Raw genomic sequence first — 14231 nt, forward strand, 5'->3', positions numbered from 1 at the left:
GATATATATTTTGTTGTAACACACTACAACAGTGAGTATTCTGAAAATTTCTGAAATTATTGCTTAAATTATATTTTAGATGAAATTTACTATATTTGTAAAAAGACTATAATAATACCAGCAATCCAGTTTCAGAGCATGATTTAAAAATAATCTAAATGTGAATGTTGCCATTTGGTATATTGTAATGGTGTATGTTAGCAACATTTTAAAAAATCTGAGCATATCAATATGTATTTTTATCCCTCCAGTTTTTTTAATTTAGTTTTTCAAACTCTTAACAGATATTTTAAAATATAAAGAATCATATTGTGTGGTTGTGACTGGTTTACAACCCCCCCCTCATTTGATCATTGCTCATACCTCCATGCAATAAACCAAGAAAGGACATTTTAATTTTGATAAACTCAATGTCTAGTGCATATATGAACAGGCTTTTTGTTCATTATCTTTTTAGTATAGATAAAGTAAAATGATAAAAGTGCTGTAGAACTCAGATTAGCTAATGAATGCACCCTTCTATACAATGTACTTCACTTCTCCATTTTCCAATTTTTCCTCACTTTTTGTTTTTAATACAGTAATAAATGTAAAAAAAGAAACTCAAAGAAAATTATATCCTGCTTTTCTTGGTAATGTGTTGAGTCACAATTAAAACAAGAAAAATCCCAGATAAAGCTAACAATAAAGCATAAATACCTCCAGTTCTGGGCCACTGGTTATAAAAGCATGCATTCCTCAAAACTTGGATAAGTCCTGCTTACCAGTCTATGGTGAGGGTATATTTTAAAGAATTCATAAAGGGTGCCAAGACACTTTTATCTGTGAAGTAGGCATGCATCTTTTCCAGAAACCTTTTGTCAACTGAGGTGTTTAAAAATGTTGGGAGGATAAATTATAAGGGAGAGTACAGAGACACTGTGTCTTCTTTCTTTCTCTCATCTCCCAGTCCTTTTTATATCTGTTATTTTGTTTTCCTTTTACTCCCAGGGAACTTTAGAAGTACTGAACTATGTCCAGACTGTTTGGAGGGCTTTCTGAGCATATTAAAAATCAGGTTGCTAATGTCTATACTTACTTAGCAATGCATATTATTTTGTGTTTTTTAGTAAGCTTTCAATGAAGTTACAGATGTTGGAGCTCTCGGTAATGAGAACATTGGCAAGTCTTCAGGTGTTTCACTATTGCAGGAGGAGCTTGTTTCCAGGGTTTGGTGGTGACAGCTAGGAGATGCTGGACCAGGGAGGAGAAAGAGACTGTAAATGGTGTTTGAGATTCCCAAGTGGAGTTGCCAGGATTATCGTGGTGCAGCAATGCCACAATAATTAAGGTTGCGTCACAACTTCTGTTTAAAGGTTGACCTTTCTAAGTTATCTAAAATTGACATGTTTAGTTGGATACCCTTTGAAATTTGATGTGCCTTATGAGAGTGCAGGGTAGGATTAGTGACCTAAATTTAGGGTCATTTGAGCTAGGAGTTGCAGAGATATAAACCCTGAAAAAATTGCCATTTTTTCAAAAAGTTTTTAGGAGATGTGGTGGTGTTGTTTTTGCTCAGAGATAGAGATCAAACTATTGATGTGATACAGGTCAAAATTGTCTATATCTGTTGAGTTTTGCCCAAGTTTAGTACCCACAAAATCTTTGGGGAATCCAACCTGAGAATGGTGTTTGGGATGCAGGAGGGGGCTCAGGCCTGGGGCAGGCAGTTGGGGTGTGGGGGTGTTGTGGGGTGTGGGCTCAGGGAGGGAGTTTGGTGTGGGAGGGGACTCCGGGCTAGGGCAGGAGGTTGGGGTGCGGGAGGGGGTTCCGGATGTGGAGTCTGGGAGGAACTTACTGCAGCTTCCAGGAAGCAGCCACCAGGTCCCTTCAGCCCCTAGGTGCATGGACGGCCAGGGAGGCTCCGCGTGCTGCCCTCATGCCTGCAGGCGCCATTCCTGCAGCTCCAATTGGTCACAGTTTCCGGCCAATGGGAGATGCGGAGCCGGCACTCAGGGCGGGGGCAGGGCGCAGAGCCTCCCTGTGCCTAGGGGCTGCAGGGACCTGGTGGCTGCTTCTGGGAGTTGCATGGAGCCAGGGCAGGTAGGGAGCCTGCCTTCGCCCCGGGCCCCTGCTGCACCACCAACCGGACTTTTAACAGCCCGGTTGGCAGTGCCGATTAGAGCCACCAGGGTCCCTTTTTCACCGGGTGTTCTGGTCAAAGACCGGACGCCTGGCAACCCTGTGTACTGGGGATCTGTACCAAGCTTCGTGTGTTTTTGTTTGTTTGTTTTTTGTTTTTGTTTCTTTAAGGTCTACAAGTCACAGACCAGGGAATCTATGGAATATAACACAATCAGCAACATTTTACATGTAGACTGATTGTTCAGTTTACAGATGATCAGATGCTACAATGGGGGATATGTTATAAATAGACAGATATCATCTATGCATGCAATGCGCTTGTGAGTCATTAGGAGATAAAAATATAGACAGGTACAAATGTAGAAAATTTCTCACAAGCTTCAATTCATTGGAAGTGATTTAGCTCTAGCAAAATCCAAACGGGATCTTAAGAAAATTAATGGTTCTGTGTAGAAATATGTAAACAGAATGAAAATATAATAATGAATATAAAACAAATCTCAGAGATTTGTGAAGATTATATTCTTGCATGAAAACTGTATAATGTATACCACAAGAATATTAGTGAACTTGGAAATATAGTAGTAAACCAGTACTAGATTTAAAAGCTTGAGTTTTAAGGCTAAATAAAAATAGACAGTAAAATTCAAATAAAATCCAATGTGTGAGACTTAAGTAGATCAAGTGAGTCCATGATATTATTAAGTATCAGAGGGGTAGCCGTGTTAGTCTGGATCTGTAAAAGCGGCAAAGAGTCCTGTGGCACCTTATAGACTAACAGATGTACTGGAGCATAAGCTTTCGTGGGTGAATACCCACTTTGTCGGATGCATGATATTATTGTCAGCAGAGTACAGGTGATGAGATGAGGCAGAAATCTTGAAAATAAATGAAACCTAATTTAGAACAGCCATCAAGAAGTACTTTCTTCCTAAAAAAGACTATTCTCTATTCTCTGAGATCTTCAGGGGAGACCCTAGAGTAAAATACCCAATAATTTTCTTTCTGAGCATGCGTGCTTAAGAGGCCCCAAATCCTTTTATACATTAAACGATATCTGATATTAAAATAATAACAGGTAGCTTTAGAAATTAATATAAAATACACATTTAAAAGCTATTAAAATAAACTGTTGAGACAATAAATGTGCAGTTTTTAATATTTCTAGGGCCACTAAATTGAAATGATTGGATTTTTAAAAAATGGAAAGTAACTGTTTAAAGAAAATATGACCCTGATCCATATCTAATGTGGACCAAATCCTACACTCTGTCCCAGGCCTGAGTAAATGAGCTTGGGAGGAAGAGGGGCCACAGAAAAGTTTGGGTGGGGATGGGGAAGAATGCAGTCCTCCCAAGCCGTCCACAGAGCTGTATTGGAGCTGCTCCAGGCCTGCTACTACAACCTCTGTAGCTTCAGTGGCAGGTGGATGCATGTGGTTGTGGATCTCCTGACTTTGTTCCTAAAGCCCCTTCTGGGGTAATATGCAGGAGATGCTTATCATTGGCATGATCTCTCTTTGATTTGCTCTCCAGCCTCCATGCCCTGGAACCCCATTGGTTTTTCTCTGGTTTAGGACACTCCATGCTTGAGGGATGGGGGCGGCAGTGTTTGTTTCTATATGAATTACATTTTGTGCTGGTAGCATTTATTCAAGAGAAACGCTGTAAATGGAATTTAATTTCCAGGGTCTAAATCCCCTGCATGTGCCTCCTCCTCAGCCCAAGCTCACTAACTGGGTTTAGTGCCAGTAGATTCTAAAAGTGGTGAGGGGTGGCTGCTACTATGACCCTGAGGTAAGTGTCCCCTGCTGGCCCCTGAATTCTGATACCTGGGGGATGCAGGAAATCCCTGTGGAGCTAGCTTGTATGGATCTCAGGAAGAGGGACCCTCCGTGTAGGTGCCCCCAAAACCTTTCTTGTCTCCTCCTTGCAGCAATTCTAAACTGCTTCTACTGCATCTGGGGCTCTTCACAGCCATACAGAAAGCGACAGGATTTGCCCACAATTAATTGATTTGCTCCCACATAAGGAAACACTTTTGTATGCTGTATTTTGCACTGGCTACAGATCTGTAAAGTTCAAAATTAGATATGCAATGGATTTCAAATTAAAATACACGTGAACTGCAGATGTTTCTTAAGTAATTTTTCAGTTGCTGTTTCTTCACTTATTTTTTTTTCTTGTTTTCAGAACTTTCACATATAGGTAACATTATTAAAACAGAAATGTGAGCATATCACACAAGCACATAGTAAAGGAGAAGTCTAGGGAAAAGCAAGGCCTCTTTCTACAAGCTCAGCATTAGGCACTGAAGAAAAAAATCAGTGTTGAACAGGACCCAAATTATTGCTCTCTTACAGTCATTAATCTTACAGACTTCATACATGCTAAAGAAGGAGGGCATTGAACAGACTGCAGCTAAAAAAGGAGGGCTAAGTAGCTTAATAAGTGAATTAAAGGAGCCAATTAAAGGAGCCAATGTCATGCCCATACCAAATTGTGGTAGAAATGGTGGCACTAGACACCAGACATGGTCCTGATATACCGTAGGTGAGTCCTATGTTTCTCTGAGACACAACCTCACCAGTGCCTCAACCCTCCCATATCTGCAGCTTTTAAGTGAGTTTAGTTTAAACAATACTAAGGATTTTGGTAGTCCATTACCACTGCATCTCCTTGCTTATCACCGTGCCAACTGCTTATCAGTGTGGAAGGGAGTTGCTCTTGGTGGTGGGAAGAACATACAAATTAGCTGCCTGATCTTTGAGTTGCTCTATGTAAGCAGTGTCAGGATGAGCTCCACCCTGACATATGGTGGTGAGGTGTGGCAAGTTGTGGAAAAGAACTTCAGGGGCTGATCTCATTTGCATAGGCACACCCATCCCGCCTAGAATGAGGCCATAGCTGCCCAAATGGTCACTTTGGCTGCTGTGGGATCCCCAGTGTCTCTGTTATTGGGGCAGGAAGAATAAATTGTTGTTACGCTGATTATGGGAACTGTGCTTGGAACTGCACTTGGCCTTTTGTTATGATGGAGGGACTCACCATCAACTAAGTAGCACTCGCTAGGCAAGGGTCATGGGTTTTAAAACTCTGTGAAGGGAGAGAGGCTGGGGACAAGTATTAATACTTGGTGGCATGGGCCCCTTGGTGAGGGCCTTCCATGCTAATTGCACTTCCTCCTCTCTCCACTGTGGAATATCAGAGCTAATTTTGATTCCCTTAGGAGTCTAGTTACAGGCTGCTGAGCTCACTTTGGGCTAATAGTGCACCAGCACTGAGGCTCCCCTACTACAAGCTGAATTCACCAAAGAGCTGAACTGACTAAGAGCTGAAATCACTGAGCGTTGTGTTAAGTAGTGCGGGAGCCTGAAGATATATTGTGGAGCAGTTTGCGGGAGGGCTGGAGTGCCTTATGGACAGGCTGGTGGAGCAGTTCGTGGGACGGCGGGAGCTGCTTGTGGGCCGTGGAGCGGAGCTGAGCGAAGGAGTTCGTGGGGCGGCTGGCAGAGCGGAGCGGAGGCCTATGGAGCTGTGGGGCAGTCAGCTTCAGATCATGTAAGGTGCCTCTTACCCCCGTCCCATCTCCACCCAGGTTGGGAGGTAAAGCTCCACAGATAAACTTTCGAACTCTAGAGCTGCCCTGACCAGGGACAGAGACTTTTGGGTCATTGGACTTTTGGGACTTTGGGTGATTTGGGGTTGCTGGACTCAAGAACCAAAGGGAAAGGGGCATGCCCCAATTTGCTTGAGGTGGGTTTTTTTTGCTCATGGGTTGTGTTATGAATCCTGTTGGTGGTGTTTCCCCAACATAATGCCACATTGTTTCTCTCTGTTATTAAAAGGCTTTTTGCTACACTCAGACTATGTGCTTGCGAGAGGGGAAGTATTGCCTCTTGGAGGTGCCCAGCGGGGGTGGTATATATTTGTCCCAGGTCACTGGGTGGGGGCTCGAGCCGGTTTGCATTGTGTTATTGGAATGGATCCCCTAGATACTGAACCCGGCCCTTGTTGCTGCCAACTCTGACGGGCAGAAGGGTTACATATATATGGATCCTCACTCTATACCTATTGCACTGTTATGGGGAAGTAGAGATCGTCAGGGATCTCTGACTATATTACAAAAAAAAATATGTGGTGAGGTGATTGGGGAATTATGAGAAAGGATCAAATCGTCCCGACCCCAATAGTCATGAGGTGTTGTGTGTCCTGTGCTTCAGTGACCTTAACTTCACTCCCTGACTGTTTTGGAGCTGAGATGTCAGAAATATTGTGTACCCTAGTGAAACAAGTGCTATATACCATGTGGCAGCTGGAGCTGGCGAGACACGGATTTTCTCTCTTTACTGGGGGTATGTTTGGGCACCCAAATACTAGGATAATAGGCACTGTCGTAAGAACTTAGATAGGGAAACTGCATCGGTCTCTTCTAGGATTTGAGTTTGCCTCCATTGCAGTAGAGTCCCGTAAGACTCCAGACAGCTTCAGGGCTCAATTCCTTGGGCAAGCCTTTGGCCTATATGATTAAAATGATTCAGCATTATTCTACAGGCTGAGTAGTTCCCATTGACTTCATTAGAATTTACCTGTATACTTCAGCCGGAGAGCGTTGCTAGAGTCTAATTTCATATCCACTATTTCTGCTTAAATAGTCAAAATTCCAGTACTTGTCGGAATGGATGTGCCTGTGCGGCATCCTGAAAAGTTGAGGCTTATTTCTATATGGAAGAAACATCTGTATTTTGGGACAACAGAACTGCCTTTCACCTGCTGGGGAAAATACAAACCAACAGGAAACAGTGACTCTCGTTAAGCTGGTTAATACAAACCAATGTTTTGTTAGCACTGGTTGATCCAGTTTGCCTAGGGCTATATTTGCACTAGAGAAGGGAATTATTGGAAATTGAACTGCTTGGATAGAAACAGTTTCAGCACAAACAGTTCAGTGTGTCCATTTTAGCCACACTGAAGGACATCAGAACCTTGCATTTTTGCCCCATATCCACAACCACTATTTTAAACCATTTCCATTGCAATGCCATCCAGGTACTATTCCTATAATTACTGGCCCAACTGGCATCAAAAGTGGATTCTGGAATAATTTGAAAGGGTACTGATGCATTGCAGAATAGTACCGAGGGGACCAAGAAGAAACATTTTAGCACGTTCAAATCCATGCTGGCAATGAAACAGCTCAGACTGAAGTGGTTTACACTATACTGGTTCTTAGACCTATTGAAAAGCTAGTCTACCCCCAACAGTTTTTAGAATCCATGTAAACCAGTTGAAACATCCTTGTATGAGGTCATGGATGGTTTATAAATCTTGGAGATTAGAATGGTTTGCAATGGTACATTTCTCTAGTATAGAGATAGGTAGGGGCTATGGCAAGTGGGGACTTGTTTTTGTCTTTGTTTGCACTAATGTCTGTAATTGTTTTTTCTAAAATGGTTCAAACACAGTGACAATGATTTAATATTCTAGCTGTTATTCTTGGTTTAAAAATATTTACATTCCTTCCCCCTCTATCCCCCTCCACCAAAAAAAAAACCCCTCTCAACACAAATGTAGAATGGACATTATAGAATTAGAATAGGGTACCTGTATGTAGTGGTAATGTCCTGGTAGGGTGACCAGACAGCAAGTGTGAAAAATTGGGACAGGGGGTGGGAGGTAATAGGAGCCTATATAAGAAAAAGACCCCAAAATCGGGACTGTCTCTATAAAATCGGGACATTTGATCACCCTATGCCCTGGGGAAATGCTTAAAAATTGCTGGATTTAAGTGACTTAGACTTGGTGCTGCTGCTCTGAATGAATCCTCTCTTTAAGAAATTATTTTAGATCTGGTTTAGTTATCGCAGCCAAGTTACTTAATTTCACAGATTGCTTGGAATGCTTGTTTGTTGTTTAAAAAAAAAATCAGTGAAGGTTCATAGTTATGGGTGATAAATGTGGATCAGATGTTCCTGATATTATCAGATTCTTTATTATTATTTTATTTTTATCGGTTATGAAATTATCAGTAACTTTAACTGTTCTGATTATTTAAATCAGTTACAAAAATAAGCCTGCTACAAAAATACCATTATGACATCAAATGCAGTAAAGGAGATTTGACAGTCCCTCCTTTACTTGAGGAAAGAATTAACTGTTTATAATATACTTTTTTCCTTCGAATAGACAAACAACAAATACCAACAAGTCTGTGGTTTATAGTTCCAGTCATCTTTCTAATAATTTATAATTGTCCTGAAGACAATTATTCTCTGAAATTAACTGTCTTATTGTAAACCTTGAAATTTAGCTTAACAATATCTGTTTCTTCCACTAAAACTGAGCTATCAGAAGTCTGTGTTTTATTTAACCTCCCCTCTCTTGGCCTCCATCATGTCCCCACCAATGTGGTATTTATTAAGCTAATGTTATTAAAGGAAAACAGATATGTTGTGTTTTGAAAATATATTCATGACCTCTGGTTTCAATTTGTTTTTGTGTAGACACCAGATAGTTTCACCCCTGGTGTAATTTCATTGTGATTATTAATTAAGTGAATTGACTTAAATGACTGAAGTTACATTAGGGATATATTTGGTCCACAGTGTTACTAATTCAAAATGCCAAAAATAGTTTCTAGCACGAAAAAAATGAACAGTTGTTTCTCCATTTGAAATTCCATTAAATATGGAAATTCACAGGTAATAATCCTAAATGTAAAACAGCATTATTCTTACTTTAAAAATAATTATTCCAAGACCAGTTGATGTATGCTGTGCTTTATGACCCACTTTCATCATTGTAAAGTTACTTTATATTGTATTTGTTTTAAGTTACTTTACTCAACTTTAATTATTTTTTTTCCAGATCTTCAGTGTTTGAGAAGTTATCAGTTTTTTCCTACTCGAAGAATGCAGTGAAACCATTTGCCAGCATTATTATCTGGAATTATAAGTTTAATATCCAGCATCAGTGTTACTAATTTCTTATTAAATAGTACCTCACAGTAGTAGAAAAATGTATGGAAGTGCAAGAACAATCAGTAATTTGGAAGGCAGTCCTTCCAGGTCTCCTCGTTTGCCAAGATCTCCTCGTCTGGGCCACAGGAGAACAAGCAGCGGGGGAGGAACAGGTAAGACACTATCAATGGAAAACATCCAGTCCCTTAATGCAGCCTATGCAACATCTGGACCGATGTATCTTAGTGACCATGAAGGTGTAGCGTCTACTACTTTCCCAAAGGGCACAATGACTCTTGGAAGGGCTGCAAATCGAGCTGTGTATGGTGGTCGAGTCACAGCTATGGGGAGTAGTCCAAATATTGCTTCAGCTGGACTTTCTCACACAGATGTCCTTTCTTATACTGATCAGCATGGAGGTCTGACCACATCTTCACATCATCATCATCATCAAGTTCCCTCTATGCTGAGACAGGTAAGGGATAGCACCATGCTAGATCTACAGGCTCAGCTCAAGGAACTACAAAGAGAGAATGATCTTCTGAGAAAAGAACTGGATATCAAGGACAGTAAGCTGGGATCTTCCATGAATAGCATCAAGACTTTCTGGAGTCCTGAGCTAAAAAAGGAAAGAGTCTTGAGGAAAGAAGAAGCTGCCAGAATGTCAGTTCTTAAAGAGCAGATGAGGGTTTCTCATGAAGAGAACCAGGTAAGTAATCCTGAAAGTTTATTTCTACCAATTTACAACTAAGCACTTAATATTTTGCTTATGATACTGTGACCTGTATTGGAGCAAGTTTGGCATAATCAGGAATTCTGTGTCTTGTATATCTGCCTCTGGCTGCTAAGCAGTAGGAAAGCACACTAATAAGAAGCTGGATGTAGCTTATAATTTCCTTGATGCAGGATTCCTTTACATTATTGCTGAGGAGAATGACTGACTGACTTTGCCACTACCTGTTTCTTATTTGTGAGACATTCTGTAGTATTTTTTTCAACAGCAGTCTAAATACATTCTGCAGGCTTTACTGAAGAGGGAATTGTACCACTTCTACACATAGCTGGAAAAGTATGAGTAAGTATGTGGGGACACATTTTGTATAAGGTGCATAGGGATTTAGCGGCCTAGTTTCCATGAAAGCTAAAGGGAGACATGATATTAAATCCCATTGATTACATTTTATAATATTCTGTATTATACCAACCATGAAGTAAACAGGAATTGTGCTCTGTCAGCTACTTTCCTTAAAGAGACCTATCCTTAGGAAATGAACAATTTGAAAATGTTTAGTTATATTGGAAGTGTAATTACTAATGTTTCCATTCTCTGTTATAATATGATTAAAGATATAGTCATTAATGATTCATATTATTCATGATTAAATATATAGTGCCATCAGCAGAAAAGTAGCTATTCTGAGCTGTTTCCAAGAAGCGATATAGATCAATGGCAAAGGTGAGATTGCAAGTTTCTATTTTGCACAAGTTTCCTACACACACTTTCATTGATGGTCTTGTGTATTTAAAGCTGCCCCTTTTTAGAACATCTATTGATTCTCTTATGAAATAATATAATACATAATATGTTCTTCACCCTTAGAGATCTCCAATCTATGCTCCTCCATTGACAGGCAAGCAGCAATAATCAGGGGTTTTGATGCCTTCTTTTTCCCAGGTTTCTAATCACCACTATTGCTTTCTCTGTGCAGAAGCACTACTAGTAGTGTGCCTCTCTGAACTTCCCAGTGCATTTAGATGTTTCAGTGTATATTATTTCTATCTCCACAAATATTTAAGTAGAGTACCATGTGTGACTGGGTGAAAGCACTAGGTCAGCTTTTCAGACTTGATCTTTCAAGATATGTCTCAAGACTTTCTGGAGTCCTGAGCTAAAAAAGGATCTTTCAAGAAATATCTCAAGATTTCCTTCAGTTCAAAAAAATCAAGTATTGAGCAAAATTCAGAATTTTTGTCCTGTGGAAAATTCTGACATTTCAACATTTTTGTTTTCATTCTAAATCAGAATGAAAAGTCTCAATACTTTTCATAGAACAGAAATTTAAAAAAAAATTCAGTTCAGAAATGTCACATTTCTGTTCTGTTTTGATCAATTGTTTCAACATTTTTGATCAAAATTAAACATTTCAACAGTCGCAAACTCAAAACATTTTGGTTTGGTTTGGTTTGTTGAAATGACCCCAAATGCTTCATTTCCAGTCAGTTCAACATTAAACTGCATGTTCCCATTTTGGAACATTGCCTTATGGGAGGTGTGGTTTGGGAGCTTGATGCCTCCATTGTCTCCTATAAACCAGACTACTACAAAATGCAGATTTGGGTCATCTGAAACATTTCACACATTTGTGTTGAATTTGCTGAATTGTTTCACTCTGGGAGGAAAAAAAACAAACAAAATTCCCAAACCAGAAAAACTCTTTGTTTTGAAAAAAGAAAAGGAGTACTTGTGGCACCTTAGACACTAACACTGAATGCATCTGATGAAGTGAGCTGTAGCTCACAACAGCTTATGCTCAAATAAATTGTTTAGTCTCTAAGGTGCCACAAGTACTCCTTTTCTTTTTGAGAATACACACTAACACGGCTGCTACTCTGAAACCTCTCTTTCTTTTGACATTTTCTAAATAACTCTTTGTTTCAAAATTTACTTTAACTTTTCTTAATTTTTTTTAATAAAATTGAAGTCCAAATTTTTTTATTTTGGGTTGAATCAAATGTTTCTTTTCACTCACAATAAAATTATTTCTCAATTTTCTGGTCTAGGCAGCAAGACAGTAGTGCATGAATGTAGTACTTGTCCAGGTACCAAACTGACTGCCATGGAGACTGAAGACCTCTATTTATAGTTAATGCACTTGAAAATTTAATTCTAGTTGCTGTTATATTCTGTATTCTTCAAATTCTAGAACCCATAATATCCTAAAACTGAAATGAATTTATAAATTTGTCTCTTGTATATGTACTGTAGGTTCTACCTAGGTACCTCAGTTTTAATCTGGAGGGGACCACTTCTATTATGTGAGGGTGGATTAGCTGATATATGTTTGTACAGAATTTGAAGATTCCAAGTGCTGTATAGATGCTAAGTATCACTATTCTCATCAGTGCTTCACTGTCTGCACCTATTCAGTCCTTGGTTTATCTTAAGAATGCCCTTGAGCGTGCCAGTCTTGGTGATGTTTCTTGTGATATGGACTGAGACAACCAACAGCCTTAATATGGTAATGAGTTTCAGTCACTCCTAATCTCTTCTATATTTAAATCAGCAATCTAGAAGCAAAAGTATCTTTTTTCCATTACCAATCCCCTGAGCCATTCAGTCTTCTCCAGAAAACAAACTTAATGGAGGTAGTACTTTTCCATGAGCTGGATTGGTTTAATCCTAACCCTGAATGTCAGTCTCCATCTCACAGGATGGGGAGCTCATCTGGAGTCAGAGGACTCAAGCAAACTGGACATAATCCAAAAGAGAAATCCACATAAAGAGTGTGTAGCTCAGGTTAGTAAACTTGCACTTCAGTTTTTTCAGTGCTCTTTAAATCAAAGCAGTGCTTATTTACACACAAACCTTAGTTCTTGCCCTCATCAAAAGCAAGGGACCCTGCACCTCTACCTTCTGCATACAACCTTCTAATTCAAAAGTGGGGTTGTATAGCAAGGAACTGGTCACAACAAGATCCAGCACAAAACTCTTTGCCTGGGCTTGGCTCAAAGATCTGTTGCAGCTATCAGCTGCTGACCATCTCCTTTTGTCTTGCATGTCAAAGGGTTCCTTTCTGCATTCTTGCATGGCAGCTCTTCCTATAATGATCTTGCTTGTGAAAGTTTAAATTTAGAGAGATTGTGGCTATCCGATATAGTGTCCGATACTCTTTTACAATCTAGGTGTTCCATGTGATATTTATAATCTTCTCCCTTCAGTTTTCTAGGACCACGGGAGGGGTGTTCACCAGCCCCAAAAGGGTTAAGAAAGCTGAGAAAGGGGCCAGTTAGTGAGATAGGCCACACATGAGGGATTTAAGCTGGAGAAGCAAGCCCTGACTGTAAGATGGAGCTCAGCTGAGGCTGGACTAGCATAAAGCCAGGAAGCTGGCACCAGAAAGGGTTGCAGTAAGGAAGTCTGAGAGGGAAAGATGGCACTAAGGGAAAGAGTAGGACCTCGGGGAGCCTGGCCCTGAGGGAAGGACATACCCAGAAGAGAGAAGGGTGCAGAAGAAAGCCAGTGTGAAGCGAAGTAGGAAGCAGCCCAGGGGAAAAGCCAGCAGGATTGGGGACTCAACAGACTTTGGCTGTGTGTTGTAGGGTCCCCAGGCTGGAACTTGGAGTAGTGGGTGGGCCTGAGTTCCCCTGCCAGTCACTGACTAAGTGGCATCACCTGGATAGTGGGTCTAGTGGGACTCTGCCCCGAAAGGGGAAACCACTTAGTGGCCTGGCCAGAGGACTGAGTTATGAAGAGGAAGCTGCAGCTCCTGGAATGAGAGAAGGCTGCAGATTGTGAGAGAATGCAGGGGGAGGTGTGGGACCTGGAAGAGAGCTAATCCCCAGAACAGCCCTGAGGAGGCTCCACCCATGGTGAGTGAGTGGACTCGTGTGGCAGACCAGAATAAAGAAATTGCTGTTTACCTCATATTTTGGAATTTGTTTACAGGTTTATTGGTTGTTTGAGGGTCTGGTCTCTTGTTCTATAAAATTTCACACCTTTGAGCTTAGTCAGCATTTTTACTGTTAGAATTTATATAATCACACTGTATTGTGGTGGGCTTTCTTAGGGCAGTGTCATTTTAGTGCCTTCAGTCCAGAGATACTATTTCCTATATAGTCTAAGTCTGGTTCTTAATGACTACAAACTCTGCCTTTATTATTACATTAAGGTATTCTCTAGAGACTATTTCTTTAACTCAGAGTGTAAGTAAATTAATAATCTGTTTTGAGTTCCTTCCATTTTTATCAGGAGATCTTCCTTTCTGTCTTTTTTGGGTCTGGATCTTTGCAAGAAAGGATATCTTTGATGCTGCTTGGATATTTAAAGTATTTAAATATTGCATTACATATTTAAAATTACAATAGTCAAAGAACTATTGAGAGAGTGGGAGACTGTTCCCCTTTTTTCTGGGCCCCAAAAAGCGGGTGC

At 40.3% G+C, this 14231-nt stretch overlaps 1 protein-coding gene across 1 annotated transcript in view; it reads left to right on the plus strand.

The window, feature by feature from the left end:
- ERC2 (ELKS/RAB6-interacting/CAST family member 2) overlaps positions 1-14231 on the plus strand; it is a 658083-nt gene that overhangs the window by 51860 nt on the left and 591992 nt on the right. The window contains exon 8 of the mRNA XM_077822546.1: positions 8991-9791. Within this exon, the coding sequence (XP_077678672.1) occupies positions 9141-9791 (651 nt within the window). The 5' untranslated portion in view covers positions 8991-9140. The remainder of the gene's footprint in view (positions 1-8990; positions 9792-14231) is intronic.

Source organism: Eretmochelys imbricata, chromosome 7, assembly GCF_965152235.1.
Source record: "Eretmochelys imbricata isolate rEreImb1 chromosome 7, rEreImb1.hap1, whole genome shotgun sequence".
NCBI lineage: Eukaryota > Metazoa > Chordata > Testudines > Cheloniidae > Eretmochelys > Eretmochelys imbricata.